The 16,421-nt window shown below is 43.7% G+C and overlaps 1 protein-coding gene, 1 non-coding gene and 1 pseudogene across 2 annotated transcripts; 2 read left to right on the plus strand and 1 right to left on the minus strand.

The window, feature by feature from the left end:
• The first annotated feature begins 466 nt into the window (after positions 1-466).
• Positions 467-588, plus strand: LOC120101230 (small nucleolar RNA SNORA70; annotated as a pseudogene).
• On the plus strand, positions 588-1,036 carry Rpl10l4 (ribosomal protein L10 like 4). The gene has a single exon (XM_006233349.5). It carries the CDS (start codon positions 655-657, stop codon positions 955-957), a length of 303 nt encoding a protein of 100 aa, XP_006233411.1. The 5' UTR covers positions 588-654; the 3' UTR covers positions 958-1,036.
• A 2,872-nt stretch (positions 1,037-3,908) lies between these two features.
• LOC120101282 (small nucleolar RNA SNORA17) lies at positions 3,909-4,040 on the minus strand. Its single transcript, XR_005501656.1, has one exon. It is a non-coding gene; the product is annotated as a small nucleolar RNA SNORA17 (small nucleolar RNA).
• Between the last annotated feature and the right edge of the window lie 12,381 nt (positions 4,041-16,421).

The raw sequence follows: 16,421 nt of genomic DNA on the forward strand, positions 1-16,421 counted from the left end.
TTTACTGGTCCTTAAATATCATTAAACAATAATTCCTATTACATATAATACATACATACATACACACACACACACACACACACACACGGTATATAATACACAAAACCACAATACTGTTGTTTATAACCCACACCCAGATTTCCCCAATTCTTCCCAAATCACAAAGTTATTACAGTCCAGGTTTCCAGAAAGGCCTGTGCATTCATTCATTTGAGGTTTCTTTAACGAAGAACAGCTATTGCAGTCTTGCTTTGCTGTTCACGACACATGCTTTGACATTTCTCCTTGGTTTCCTCGGATGGAGCTTGGGTGCTGGAGATCGAGCGAGGCTGGAGCTTGGGTGCTGGAGATCGAGCGAGGCTGGAGCTTGGGTGCTGGAGATCGAGCGAGGCTGTCCCCACATGGATCAAGTGCCTTCTTTTCCCCTTCAACATTTTTCCTCCTCTGTAGACTCTTGCCTGTTTTCTTGAGATAATTAACTGTCTTAAAAGCAGCTGGAGAGTGCAATGGTTGCAAACAGCAGCCTCCTTGGTAGTGTATGTAGCCTATTGTCTATATGAGTTACCTCAAGGGAACTTGGAAACAGTTTTCTGGCAGTTGAATAATCAAGTGTCTGATAATAATTGCTGTCCCTGATCTAGGCTCCAGACAGGTATGCGTGGTGCCTTTGGGAAGCCCCAGGGCATAGTAGCCAGGGTTCACATTGGCCAAGTCATCATGTCTATCCGAACCAAGCTGCAGAATAAGGAACATGTGATTGAGGCTCTGCGCAGGGCCAAGTTCAAGTTCCCTGGCTGCCAGAAGATCCACATCTCAAAGAAATGGGGTTTCACCAAGTTCAATGCAGATGAATTTGAAGACATGGTTGCTGAGAAGCGGCTCATTCCTGATGGCTGTGGTGTCAAATATATCCCCAGTCGTGGTCCTCTGGACAAGTGGAGAGCCCTGCGTTCCTGAAGGCTTCCACAGTGCTCTCCTATACCCTATCAAATCATGTTCAATAATAAATCTCACATCAAATCTGAAAAAAAAAAAAGCAGCTGGAGAGATGGCTCAGCAGTTAAGAGTCCTTGTTGCTCCTGAGGAGGATGAGAGATCAGGCCTCAACACCCTCAGGGCTGTTCACAGCCACCTGCTACTCCAGCACTGGGAGAATGCATGTCCCCTTCTGGCCTCTGCAGTCACTTGGCTCATGATATACATATGCAGAAAAAAACACTCATGCATTTCAAATAACGATAAATCATTTTGGGAAAATGTTTAAACATTACAATTGGCTTGTTGCTTGTGGTCACTTTTCTGAGTCTAGTGCTTTGCTTTTCTGTGATAAATTTCACTCAACGATAACTCTGATTTCACAAGCATGTTCCAAGGTGACACCCCAGGTCTCCCTCAAGGGTGTGACTTGCATTTCATCACTCAGGTTTTCTTTGCTTTGGGTAGGTTTTATCTGAAATTCTTATTTTCAGATGACTAGTGCTAGTATATCTTAAAAAACCAATTTTTAGCGTTATTTTATCTGCATGGGTGTTTTGCCTACATGTATGACTGTGTACTACATGGGTACCTGTTGTCTGTAAAGATGAGAAGAAAGTGTCAGACCCATGAAACGGGAATTACAGAGGGTCGAGGGCTGCCATGTGGGTGATGGAAAATGAACCTGGATCTTTTACAAGAGCAGCAAGAGCTCTCAACCTCTGAGCCAGAAAAATCAGTGTATTTTTTCAAAAAGAGGTTAATTACATGTCCTTGAATTTGTGATAAAAATGCATTTTAGCGGATTCTTGGCTCAATAGTCTTGGGGTCTGATTAGCTTGTTTGACAGAGACCTTGAGTTTGAGGCTTAAACGAAGTAAAAAGATGGGGTTAGGGAGATGGCCCCTCAGTCAACAGCACTGGCTGCTCTTGCAGAAGACTAAGGTTTGGTTCCTAGTACCCACATGGCAGCTCACAGCCATCTGCAGTGCCAGGTGCAGGGGATCCAATGCCTCCCTTTGGCTTCTGTGTGCACTAAGTAAGTGAGACACACACACACACACACACACACACACATAGACACACAGACACACACAGACACACACACACAGACACATACACAGACACACACACAGAAACACACACATAAGCAAAACACTCATAAACATAAAAATAAAACTAAATAAATCCTTAAAAAGAAGTACAAAGAATTTAACACATTTTAACTTTTTATTGGTTCTTTGTGAGTCTCACATCAGGTACCCCAATAACCCATTCATCCACCCCTCCACCTTTGCCACCTCCCCACAACAGAGAAAAAAAAAGCCTCTTATGGAAGCTGTAGTGTGTCATAGTGTGTCCCACAGTACACCCTTTTGTGTATACTTATCTGCTTGCAGATGTTCATTGATGTGAGTACCCTCAAAGGGACAAGGCCTCAGCTTCTGTTGCTCTACCAATATACTGGATCCTCACTGGGATTCTTCTCAGCTGTCCTGTTGTTGCTGTGTCAGGGAGATCCCGTAGTTTTGGATCTGTAGGACTAGCCTCTTCATGCACTCCAGCAGTTTATTGATGGGTAGGAGTTGGGGTGGGCCAACTCAAAGCCCTGGACTTGGTCAGCCCAGTGGCTCTCCTACTCTCACTCACAGGGCTAACTCTCCAGCAACCCCTGAAACCAGGGCCAGCTCTACCCTGCTGCCCAGACAAGGTGCAGGGTCACTCTTCCAAGGGTTGCAGCTGGTGAGGGGCCAGTTCTTCAACTCTCAGGACCCCAGAGCCAGCTTTCCCGCCTGCCTGCTGTAGGTGGTGAGGAATGAGGAGAGGAGGAGGGTATCACTCCCTCATCTGTGCCCTCACCCAACAAGCAAGAGGCAGGGCTCTTCTGCATTCACAGCCTCAGGCTGGCTCACCTACAACCCCCACACCAGGGCCAGCTCTTCTGCCTGCCTTAGGCATAGGCAGCATGGGGTGAGGCGAGGCATCTCTCCCTCACCCATATCTCCACACAGCTGACAAGTGGTGGGGCCAGCAATCTCATGCTCACATCCTCAGAAACATCTCCTACTGTGCTGCCCAGGCAAGGTTCAGGGCCCGCCCTCTTGAGTGCTTCCTCTGGTGAGGAGTAGGGCCAGTTCTCCTGCTCTTATGACCCCAGGGCTGTGTCTCCTGCCTGCTGAAGGTGGTAAGGGAGGAGAAGGGCATACCTCTCTCATTTCTCTATGCCACCTCAGAGGAGAGAAGTGGTAGGGTCAGATCTCCCACGCTCATGTCCTTAGGGTCAGCTCACCAACAACTCCTGCAATGTCAAGGTCCCGATCTCCAGAGTACTGAAGCTGGCTAGGGGTGGGGTCAGCTCGCCTGCTCTTCTGCCTCCAGGGCCAACTCTCCCATGATGCCCAGATGAGGGTGGGGCGGGTTCTGCACAACCTTCAGACATCAACATGTCCCTAGGCAGCAGCCTAGACTAGGGATGTCTGCCTGGCTGTTGGTGTCAACAGACCCCTGTTGCTGCACTACCACAAACCCAGACATGGCCCCTGGAGGCAGCACAGATCAGGACCCCCTCATGGTCCCAAGTGGCATCACTAGCTACTCACACCAGCCTGTTCTTACTACCCTCAAGTCTCCCGTTCTGCCTCTCTTCATTGTACACATCCTTCTGTTTCTCTTTCTCTTCCATTTGTTTGCCACTTACTTGCTTCTTTTAGTGGTGCCTGGAGTCTCTGAGTGTCTGGGGTCATCCCAGGAGTGGTTTCAGAAATGCTATGCGCCTTTGGTGTATTATGGCGCTGGGCAGGGATAATCTCAGACATGGTTTACCGCTGTAGGCCTGAATGGGTGCTGGACTGGTGGTCATCTCAGGCTATCTCCTTGTCCGGGTCCTCTGGCACTGGACTGGTGGGTATGGTAGGCTTGATTTTTTTTCAGGGTATGTTAAGCTACTGATAATTCAGATATTCGTAGGTCAGAACACGGAGCGTAGACGTAGCCTCTCTCCTCTCTGCCACCTACTGCTGCACGTGTGACACAGCAGCCACACCTGCAAGGCCTCTAGGGGCAGGACATGTACGTAACATGTAAGTCAATACACCTGTTGAAAACTGTTGTCATCCAGTCGCTTTAGGATTGGCTCATTGGAGAGGAAGTTCAAGCGAGGAGGGCCAGAGAGAGGGGGCGGGGCTTATTTCCTCTGTTTTCGGGTGTGGAACCTGGGGTTAAATCACCTAAGGGCATAACTAGTTGGGAACCGAGAAAATTTAAGGGACTCAACATCTGAATTCTTAGCCTAGATTTGTCCTTTAACGCTCCTTGAACTTCAGTTAACATTTTTGTTTTCTCAAAGAAATAGACATGTAAGAGAAGAAGACATGGTGAAGGTCTTCAAAATGCGTGATAGCAAAGATGTAAGACGTGAGAGAGCCGGTTACAATCTCAGGAACAATGGCGTCCTCTGGTTGATTTAAAGGGACAGTTGTAGGCAGGCACACGGCACATTTCTGGACTCCCAGTGTTGAGGACGCTGAGTCGGAATTGCTCTTTTCAAGGTTCTAGTTACTTCAAGTAATAAACCAATTACTCTTCTCAGTACCACCAGATGTGATAGACAGTTACTGTCCTCATTTTACAAATGAAAGCAAGGAAACACAGGATTATAGTACATCTTCCTTTTTCTTTTAGAAGATTTATTTATTTACTATATATAAGTACACTGTAGCTGTCCTCAGACACCAAAAGAGAGCTTCAAATCTCATTACAGATGGTTGTGAGCCACCACGTGGTTGCTGGGATTTGAACTTAGGACTTTGGGAAGAACAGTCAGAACTCTTAACCACTGAGCCATCTCTCAAGCCCCTATAGTACATTTTCTGTTTTTTAATCGATTGGTTACTTTTGTGGTGCCAATGTTCACACTCAAGTCCTCACTCTGCAGTGAGCCACACCCCAGCCACACCCTCTAAATTTATCAAGTGTCAGAGAGGGCTGAAAACTTTAAGGGATGTGTTTTGACCATTGTGGAATAATCTCTTATAGATGTATTTATCTATATGAGTGTTTTATCTGCATGTGTGTATACATACCATATACATACCTGGTGCCCACAGATGTCTAAAGAGGTTATCAGATCCACTGGAACTGGACTGACAGACAGCTGAGAATTACCAGGGCTCTGGAGTCTCAACCCGGGTCCCCTGAGAGAGCAGCAAGTGTTCCTGACCTCTGAGCCATCTCTGCAGCCTTTGTTTGATCTTAAGACTGACACGGATGTCAGTCTTTTGGGAAAATGGTTTCTTTATTGGTGCCCAGTTAATGAATAGACTAGCCACACTAAACTGAACTGTGCCTCTAACTGGCAATTTCCCAGAGTCACCAGGGACTATGCTCTAAGAGGATGACAATTTTGGTGAGACAACCACCGGAAATTTCCCTTACAGTACCATCAGTTGTTCCATATGGCTTTCTTCTGCCAATGTGAACTCTCAAGATGGCTTCCTGCAGGTTATATCATCCACAAAAAAGCTTATTGCTCCACCAAAAAAAGCTTATTGCTCTATGTAGGGGAAGCCATACGAGTGTGCTAGAAACCGGATATCTGTAGCCAATAGTTTCCTTTACCAACAGAAAACATTAAACTACATGCCTTATCTATGATGAATTTAGTCTGGTTTTCATTAAAGTAAAACAATGTAGCTATTGTTATAAAGTAATTTAAAAGGTCATTAGAATAGACTCAAATACAGTCTGTAACCAAGTAAATAATAGAAAATAGACTTTTTGATCAAGAGTGTGATCTAAGTTATCAGGCAGGCTTGGCCTGACAATGGGTTAAAGTTTAGCTGATGTTTAAAGTCCACAATATCTCAGACGCTTCTGTTTGTCCTAGAAAGATTTTTGGTTCTTTTTTTTTTTTTTTTTCGGAGCTGGGGACCGAACCCAGGGCCTTGCGCTTCCTAGGTAAGCGCTCTATCACTGAGCTAAATCCCCAGCCCCCCTAGAAAGATTTTTGCCACAGTGCAAGTTGATTAGAATACTTTTTACCATCTAAATCTCCCCATGGACCTAGTGAAGATGTGTGTTCCTTGCTCCAGAGGGCCGTATCTACAGGTGTGACTGCAGGAGTAATTGGGACTGGTTTGGTGGGCCCAGAGAAAGACACTAGCTCATGTTGCTCCGTATGCTTCTGATGTGAGGACACAGGGAACAGAGCAGGGTTTGCTGTGCCTGGGTCTGAGCTTGTAGAGCAGGAAGGCAAGAAGCACAAGGCATGGGAGGATCAAAGCAAAAGAAGAGGGGAGAGAAGATGGCAAAGACACAGCGGGCTATTTGTGAAGCTCGCTGGTAAGCGGCATGACATGAGGTCACTGTACTCTAACTTTAGAATGTTTTCAGTACCCGAAGGAAACTTGATGCCTGTTGGCCTCAGCTGCCCAGACCAGTCCTTGACAAACACTTAATGGCTCCTTCTCTGTGCATGGACTAGGATGGCCACACCAGCACACTGTAACAATAAGTAATGTAATAATGTTGCATTTTCCCTTTTCTTATTTGCTACTTGTACCCAGGGTAGTGTTTTCCAGGCTCCTGCACTTTGTGATATATATTACACATCCTTTCCTCGTTTTTCTTTTCAGTTTGTCTTTTTTTTCAGACAGGATCTCAGGTAGCCCAGGATGACCTTGAGCTACTCACTCTTCGTTACAGGCATACGACAGCATTCCCACTCTGTTTCTTTTTACTGGGGAGTATTCTCTGACATGGATATACACTGTTTTATATCACTCATTGGTAGGCATCAGAGTTGTTTCCACGCCGATTCCTGTAAATGAAGCTACTGTGAAAACAGATGTGCACATTTTTGCCTGTTCATATCTCGTTCTTTATAAACACATAGGCATTAACTCGGTCACAGAGCAGTTCCATTTTTGCACTGAACAATTAATTAAGAACCTTATGGTTTTCAGAATCAAGAGAGGTCATGAAAGTTGTCTGCCTGGTTGTTCCACATTTGTTCATGGTCGCCCATTTAACTGCTTTTTATTTCTCAGAGGTTGCTAGCTACAGTTTCTCTTCCATTCCCCAGCCTAGTCATTCCTTTTTCTTCAAAGTAAAAGTTTTTCTAGTTTTACTGATCATTTTTTAAATACTGTTTTCCTGGTCTCCATTATATGTGTTTCTATTTAATTTTGGATTTAATGTGCTGTTTTGTTTTCCAATTTCCTCTGCCCACTTCCTTCTCCTTTGCTTCTTCCCCCTTTCCTCCTCCTGATCCTCCTCTGTCTTCTAGATCTCTTGTAGCCCAGGGTGACCTCAAACTCAGTTTGAGAATGCCTGATTCTTCTAATTCCACCCATCAAGTGGTGGGATTACAGCTGTGTACTACCACACCTGTCATATTATTATTATTATTATTATTATTATTATTATTATTATTATTATTAACTAGGCAAAGCTAGTTTATTGTATCCAAAGTCCCAGCATAAGTTTATATAAACCAGGCATCTGCCCTATTATTATTATTATTATTATTATTATTGTTATTATTTCTAGTTTCTTTATTAAGAAAAGGCTCAGGGGACACACAAGAAGAGAGAGCAAAAAGATAGCAAGAGCTTGAGGAACAGGAAGACTGCTGTGAAATCAAGTCTTCTGGAAACGATGGGGAAGCCCTCCTGCCATGCCTCAGTACTGTGACTGTCTAAGGATGACCTGAACACTAACAATACCAATAAACAAGGCATTGTAAAGTGGGGAAAATTCCATGAGGCTCTACCCTAGACAAAGACTACAGGCAACTAAAGACTGCTCAGGGAGGGGGATTTAGTCATCCTCATGGATAAGCCCTTAATTTGTTAGCCGATTCTAAGTGGTCATCCCCCAAATCATTTGTATACGTACAAGCAACACTACGTGGACTCCCAAGGCTATATTTATATACCTGTGCATTTATACATATATAATAATAACAATTAAGAAAGAAGCCATGGATTTGAGAGGGAGCAAAGAGGGGATTTTTGGAAATGGTAGAAAGGGAAAAATGAAGGGGGGATGATATTTTAATTAAAAAAATAAAAGTGTTATTATTAAATGTGTATTTTATATTCATGTTTTACTTCATAATTTTTTGAGATGCAATACATTTGTTAGATAGGCTGGAGCTAGCAATGCAGACCTGGCTGACCTCGGACTCACAGAGACCCACATGCCTCTGCTTCTCAAATTTTTTTTTTTTCGGAACTGGGGACCGAACCCAGGGCCTTGCGCTTGCTAGGCAAGTGCTCTACCGCTGAGCTAAATCCCCAACCCCGCCTCTGCTTCTCAAATGCATGTGACATTACACTGGGTTTTATTTTATAATAAAAAAAAGTATGGGGTTGGGGATTTGGCTCAGTGGTAGAGCGCTTGCCTAGCAAGCGCAAGGCCCTGGGTTTGATCCCCAGCTCCGGAAAAAAAAAATAGAAAAAAAAAGTATGTGTCTCTTTCTGTATCTGGGTTTCTGGATGTGATTTTATCATCTTATGAGGTGGGAAAGGGCATTTCACACCCTGGAGTTGGAGTTACAGGCAATTGGCAGCCACTTGATGTGGGTGCTGAGAACCAAACTCAGGTCCTGCTGGTGCTCTTAACCACTAAACATTACTCTGGCCACCTTTGCTAATTTCAGACAGAAGTTTAGTTCATTGAATTGACATTTGAAAGTTTTTTTCTTCTTTAAACACAGATGTTCACACCTGTGCACTGTCTGAAAACTCTGGGAGTTGTATCTCATAAAGGTCAAACAAATAATCAGGGTAGGTAACTTAGACACATTTCCATTGAAGAAGTCTTACAAAGTTTGTGAGACATAGCTCTTAGAATTTACCCCAGCGTAGGGTTAAGGGACGGTTAACAATTGTTTTTAGTTACTAGTTTGAAGGTTAGTCTTGGGAGGTGTTACCTACCTGGTAATTTTGGCTTTCTCTGTAATCCAGGGACCAGAAAGAATAGAATTCAGGACTCTAGGACCTAGAGAATTGGTTTAGGGGTAAAGATTAGTGGCTGCTCTGCCAAAGAATTTGGGTTCCAGTCCAAGCACCCACGTGGTGGCTCACAATGGTCTGAAACTCCAGTTCCAGGGGATCCAATGTCCTCTTCTTACCTTGGTGGCACCATGCATACATGTGGTGCATATTTACACAGACCGGCAAAACACCCATGTACACAATGTAAAAGTAAATAAAATCTTAAGAAAATAAAAATAGGAATTCAGGGCTCTGCCCCTAGAAATGAAAAGGGTCAAGGTGTGTAGAGCGTGGACAGAGAGCTTCTTCCCCAGCAACCAAGTGTCACATTCTCTCAGTGGCATGTGTACCAGGCATAGTGGTCCTATCCCCCATTATGCAACACACAAGGGGTTGTCACAATGTGTCAGATCATTGCTTCCTTAATCATCCCTAAAAGAGGTTCTAGGGAGCTGGCTCAGTGAGTGAAGTGACTGTCATGTAAGTGTGAAGACCAGAGTTTGGATTCCCTAACCGACTGAGTGTGTAGACATAAGCTTGTGGCTCTGGCTCTGAATGGCCAAGTCGGGAGGCAGAGACAGTAGGATTCTGGGAACTCGCTGGCCAGCTAGTCTAGCTTCAAGCTCAGTGAAGAAAACCTGCTTAAAAAATAGGTGGAGAGTACTAGAGGGAGATATCTAAATTTAACCTTGGGCCTCCACAGCTGACCCCTGTGGAAGGATTGTTGGATCCCCCAAAGGTATCGAGACCTACAGGTTGAGAACACTGGTTTAACAGTTCTTGGAGTTTTCCAGTGGAATCTGTAGGGGTTCTTATACAGAAGCTTGTATCTGCAAATAAGAATGCTCTGGCATCTTCCTTTTCTAGTTATATTCCTTATTTTTGTTATTGCTGAGTTGTTCTGGTTGAGACTTCTAGTACTAAATTGAATAAGTCTGGAGAAAGGGGACTCCACTTAAACTGGTTTTCATGGAAAGGGCATTTTCAACTAAGTCAAGCTATTTAATTTGAAGCAATATCACACTCTCAACACAAAGCTGAGTATATACACACACACAGACACACACACACACACACACACACACACACACACACACACACACACACACACACAGGCCATGGATGTCACCCCATTGGTAGAATGCTTATCTAGCGTGTACAGCATCCTGGTTTTCATCACCAGTATATTTTAATGGAGAAAGACTGGAGGCAGAGCATCAGGACATCAGGAGCTCAAGACTGTTCTCAGCGACATGGTGAATTGAAGCCAGCCTGGGTAACATGAAACCATACTCAAGCAAACCAAACTGAATGCACATGCCTTTAAATATGCAGCAAGCCCCAAGCCTTTGTAGGTTTCTTTAATGTCTGAATTACTGAACAGGTGGTCTTATTATGTCAACGTAACTACTCACCACTTGTGGTTCATTCCAAGGTCTTCGACATAGAAGACTAGCATAATGTTGACAGAAAACAGGAGAAATACCATAGTCTTGGGTAAAGGCAGTGAGTGTATACTGTTATTCTTTCCATATACATTTGAATTGCTTTGAATGTTTATTATTATTATTATTATTATTATTATTGTTGTTGTTGTTGTTACTATTGAGAGAAGGTCTCACTGTATAGTTTTGGCAGCCTGAAGCTTACTATGCAAATCAGGCTGGCCTTGAACTCATGGAAACCCACCTATCCCTGCCTCTTGAGTGCTGTGATTTAAGGTATGTGTAACCATGCCCAACATTTGAATACCACTATTGATGGGAGTTCCAGATGGCAGTTCTCAGCCCATTTACAGCTGTAAGTATGTGCCACTTTATCAAGGGGTGTGGTCGGTTATGTAAACATATACACCAGATGCACACATACAGTTAAGTCTTCCACTTGGTAGCTTTATGGAACCCAACCTTTATAAAATGTTAGCTACATGATGAGGGCCACAGCGCCTGCCTCTTCTTTGTGTTAAGAGTGTGATATTGCTTCAAATTAAACAGCTTGGCTTAGTTTAAATGCCCTTTCCGTGAGCACCAGTATAAGTGGTGTCCACTTTCTCCACACTTACTCAATTTGGTGCTAGAAGTCTCAGCTAGAACAACTCAGCAATAAAAGCAAAAATAAGGAATATAACTAGAAAAGGAAGATGCCAGAGCATTCTTATTTGCAGATGATAAGCTTCTATATAAGAGCCCCTACAGATTCCATTGGGAAAACTCCAAGAAGTGTTAATCCAGTGTCCTCAACCTGTAGGTCTCGGTACCTTTGGGGGATCCAACAATCCTTCCACAGGGGTCATCTAAAGCCATTGGAAGCATAGATATTTATATTACCATTCAACTTAGCAAAATTACAGTATGAAATAGCAACTTCATAAAGAAGAAAGCAATTTTATGGTTGGGAGGGCCACCACACGTGAGGAACTGTATTAAAGGGTTGTGGCATTATGAAGGTTGAGAACCACTTGGGTTAAAGGCTTTCAGCAAAGTGGTAGGTTACATGTGAATGAACATATACAATCAGTAGCTTTCATGTACACCAAGGGCCACCGTACTGAGAAAGAAACCAAGGAAGCAACCCTCTTCACAAGAGCTCAAACAAATATCTTGGCGTAAACTTCGCCAAGGAAGTGAAAAGCCTGTTTTCCATAATAAAGAATGATTCTTTTCGGGTTTGACAGGAGAACACTGAGAAATATTTCAGGTGAAGTATCCTTTAGTAATACTGGCCATCCATGGCTGGGATAGGAGATCCAATGACCCAGCAGAACAAAAGACATTTCTTACTTGTAAAGGGAAGAGAATCTTTGACTAGAGCTAAGGCCTTATTACAGGGTGAATAATGTGTCTCAAAGCCGCTATGTTCTGGTCGCTTAGAAAAGGCAGGATATAAGAGGAAAAATGTTGCTTTAGGTTAGGGCAGTGAGACGCTAGGGCTATGGCTGCACTTTTTTCTGTGCTTTAACTTTTCTGATAGTTATAGCTGGGAGCCTGCCTGCTGTCTCTGGGGTGGGAGAGAAGATAGATGGATAATTCCCTCTACAGAAGCAGTATCTGTGATCTGATATCGCAGCCCTTTTTGCTTACATGAAATGAAACAGCTTTATGGAACCGGGGTTAGAGGAAGGTAAAGCCCAAGGGATTATGACACTGATGTCAGTTCTGGCTACTTCCTGCTGCATTAAGGTGGGGTAACTAAGGGCAACACAGTCCCCCTTGATCCTATAGTTGGTTAGTTGGTGTTCCTTGAGTCAGGGGCTGGTATCTGTATTTGTATGTTAAGAAATTGTTATTCTTCTGAGTCTGTGTGGCATGCTGGATGGATAGCAGCAGTCTAGAAAGGGTCCTATGGATATGTGAACCAAAATGGACATTAAAGGAGACACAACCAGTGTGAGCTGAAGGAAACTATGAGCATCTAGCAGGACAAAGAGACAAACAGGAGTGCGGTTAGAAAAGTCAGAGGAACTCTGTATGGGGGAGAAATATGCTTAATATATAATATATTCCTGTTGCAGGATATTGAATCACACTGTGAACCCTGATATTGTGTTATTTAATGAAAAAACATTGTGAGTTGTGGTATGACTCAGCTCCTAGCACACACCTTTAATCCTTCTGGCTGGAATATGGACACATCCTTAGCACACACTTTTAATTCCGAACAATGAAGGTAAAGGTAGTTTGTAGAAGGAAGCACCCATGTTTGAAAGTGATGTCTAATTGAGCGACAGGCAAAGCAACGAATCAAAGAAAGACATGACAGGATAGCATATGCTCAACTCTCACCAGAAGAAGAAGGGAAGCTACTTAAGAGAGCAGGAGAGAGAGAGAGAGAGAGAGAGAGAGAGAGAGAGAGAGAGAGAGAGGAGGAGGAGGTGGAGGAGGAGGAGGAGGAGGAAGGGGAGAAGGAGGAAGGGGAGGAGGAGAAGGAGGAAGAAACAGTTTTTACTGGCACAGTTTTATAGGGATAGGTTGATGAGCTAAGAAGCTAGACACAGGTGGAGATAGAATGACACAGAGAACAAGAAGGGGCCAGAAGGTTAGAACATATTTTCAAAGTTAGTGTAAGGCCAAGGAGAGCAATTCACTCAGAAGTCAAGAGAAACCAGTTTGAATCAGTCAGCATGGGGAAGAGCTTGAGTCACAACATCTGGGTTGAACCAACCAATAGTGTTCAGAAAGAACTAGAAAAAATGAGCACATCCAGCAGTAAGTCTCAGAGGCTGGGAACATTCTACTTGGATTAGCTTGTATGGAGGCTAGAGGATTCCAGGACTAGGCCTAGGTTAGTAGACTAAGGCAGTGAGCCTCCAAGATAACAATGACACCAGGCAAGTAAAAGATACTTTTACAAATATGTATATGAAAGTTAAAACCAGAACCTAACTTTCAATGGTATTTATTTATGTCGTTGTTTATTAGTAAGAGAAATTTTGGCTTTGTAGCCCAGGCTATCCTCCAACTTGTTATGATCCTTCTGCCTTAGCCCCCGAGTGCTGAGATTACAGGTGTGTGCCACCAGGCCTTGCTTATTTTTGTGTGCTTTTGAGAAAGGATCTTAATAAGCCAGGCTGGCTTTGAAGTGGCAACAATCCTCCTGTCTGAGTGCCAAGTGCTGACATTACAGGTGTGTGCTCCCCACCTGGGTTCAAAGCCTCCCTTTCAACTGAGGACCCTCTTGAGTGTCTGCTAGCTGTAAAGTATGGCTGTCCCAGTTATACACACAAGGACAGAGAAAATGGCAGATTTAGTCTATGGTTTCATTGTGAGGCAGTCTGGCCAGGATACAAGCTACATCTGTCACTTTAGCCTTAGTTATGACCAAAGAGCTTCTCATGACATTCCTGTGGCTTCTTGTCACTTCCACAGACTTGGGCCGATGGGCAGAGCCTTGTGGTTTCTTCTGGATTGAAATGCCATTAGTGATTCGTGAATTGTACTTGCAAGCAGTTTAAGCCTTCACTACTGATTCATGTGAACTGCACTGCTGATATCCTGACAATTGGAATCACTCAAAAGAACAATATCTAAACAGGCCTACACTCTTGTCCTATTAACCTTTTCTTCCTACTATCTCTGGTGGGTGGTGGGCTAGCAGGGAGGGTAAAGGGTTAAGAACCCTTATTGAAGTAGGTTTTGAAATATCAAAGCCTACACTTTTCCATAATGAATTTGGGGAAGTGTTAGTACATGTATTTATTGCAGTAGTGTGTATAGAATGTGTCCTTTAGAAGGAGATGCTCCCCTCTTCAGTAGTTGACACTGTCTCAGGTCTTATGACTGGTGGGAGATTGCGGATTTTTAACTGTGGAGGCTGATGTCTGCTTTCTGTTTTCTAGCGCTTGACTTTGTCTGCAGTCAGTGGTTATGTTTCCTCTAAGAATTCTGTAGTACGGTGTCCTGCTGGCTCTGTAGTAATCCACTTCCGCGTTGCTTTGACTAGTAACTGTTACAGCCCTGTTTCTACCTTTGTGGAATTTGTCCTCACCACTAATGTAGAGGAAATGAGTATCGCTGTAGCATCATTTCTTCCAGTCTAGCCCGGCCTTTGGAGAAATAGCCTGTCTGAAATTCTCAAGAAAATAATGGCTACTCTCCCATAAAACCTTTCTTTTTGAGGCAGGATCTGAGGCAACCTAGCATGACCTTGAACTCAAGCTACAGATCAGCTTGACCTTCAGGATCTCATGCTTTCACCTCTTTAGTAAGGATAAAAATAAAGATTATGACATAGGCCTGTACCACTGAACATGCTTTTACCTGGTGCTGGGTCTTGAACCAAGAGCTTTGGGAATGCTAGACAAGTATTCCAGCTGTGCTACATCTCTAGCTCATTTGTTTGTTGTTTGCGTCTTTCCTTCCTTCCTTCCTTCCTTCCTTCCTTCCTTCCTTCCTTCCTTCTTTCTTTCTTTCTTTCTTTCTTTCTTTCTTTCTTTCTTTCTTTCGACAGAGTTTCTCCGTGCAGCCTCAGCTGTTCAGAAACTCATTTTGCAGACCAGGCATTCATTTATCTATCTATCTATCTATCTATCTATCTATCTATCTATCTATCTATCTATCTATCTATCTATCTTAGAGACAGAATTTCTTTGTGTAGCTTTGGCCGTCCTGAAACTTGACTTGTAGACCAGGTTGGCTTTATACTCACAGAGTTCTGACTGCCTCTACCTCCTAAGTGCTGGGATTGAAGGTGCGTGCTACCACCCAGCACAGCATTTACTGCTACTTACTTATTTCTAGGGAGCTGGATATGGAATCCAGAGCCTTGTATACTCTAGGCGAGTGCTCCACCACTATATCATTAGTCATTTTTTTATGGGTTTTGTCTTAAGAGAGTTTCATGTAGCCTAGGCTGGCCTTGAACTTGTGATATATCTGAGAATGACTCTAAACTCCCAATCCTCATGGCTCTATCTCCTGACTGCTCAGATTATAGTCTGTGTACCACTATGCCAGATTGAATCAATTATTTATTTTTCTCTATTTTTCTTTTGAGACAGGTGTGCAGTCCACGATGGCCTTGAACCTATGTTAGTCCTCTTGTCTTCACCTCTTGAGTGGTAGAGTTGCAGACAAGTGCCACCGTGCAAGGCTAAACATTGATTCTTTCCTTGTTTTCATAGAAGCGTTATGTACAGCAAACACAGTTCCTAAGCACCCTCTGAAAACACAGGTAAGCTTTCTCCCTCGCTCCCATCCGTTTCCCCGTCCTTACTCACTCTGCCCAGGCATTCCGGCTCCTCTGCCTTTCTTATTCTACGCTATGATGGAGCCTAAGCTTTAGTGAGGCATCCGGATCTGAAATTGGACTGGCTTCAACTTTTAAGAAGATGGGAGAAGGGAAGTTGAAAAGGCTGAAGACCGAAGGTCTGAGATGTAGGAAGAAAATGAAGAAAGAGTAATGGTATGGATGAGGAGGGAAAATTCTCGAGGGAGAGCCATCTGAATCCTTAAATTAGAAATTCAGAATAAACAAATACCAAGAAGCACGCACCTCATATGCATACCCCTTTGTTTGTAGCTTTCTGTAGGGTGGTCAGGACAGAGGCCAGACACAGTGTAGTTTTGTCTTTTTCTCTCTCCCTTTCCCTCTGTGTGAGTGAGTGTATAGATGGCAAGGTACCCCAGGGTATCCCTGATTGGACTGAAACTTGCTTTAGCCTTCTGAGTGCTAGGATTGCAGGTGTGGGCTCTATATCAGTCACCACAGAGAGTTAATGAGTAAGACAGGAAGGCACAGAGATGGGGTGATTCACTGAGAAGCAAAGTCTTATGTTATTGAGGATTAATAAGAGAGTTTTTTTTGGGGGGGTGGGTATTCAAGTGCTAAATTTTCAATTAGTCACTTCGAAGGTTTTCTTCTGTCTCCAGCTCATTCAGTTGACCAATTCTTCCTGGGAACCAGCTCTTCAACCCTGTAACAGGAGTCTCAGCTGCTTTCAGCTGGTAG

Source organism: Rattus norvegicus, chromosome 2 (genome assembly GCF_036323735.1).
Source record: "Rattus norvegicus strain BN/NHsdMcwi chromosome 2, GRCr8, whole genome shotgun sequence".
Classification (NCBI taxonomy): Eukaryota; Metazoa; Chordata; class Mammalia; order Rodentia; family Muridae; genus Rattus; species Rattus norvegicus.

Bases quoted from the DNA above. Each gene is read 5' to 3' on its own strand.
- Rpl10l4 (XM_006233349.5), top strand. From the start codon at position 655: ATGCGTGGTGCCTTTGGGAAGCCCCAGGGCATAGTAGCCAGGGTTCAC.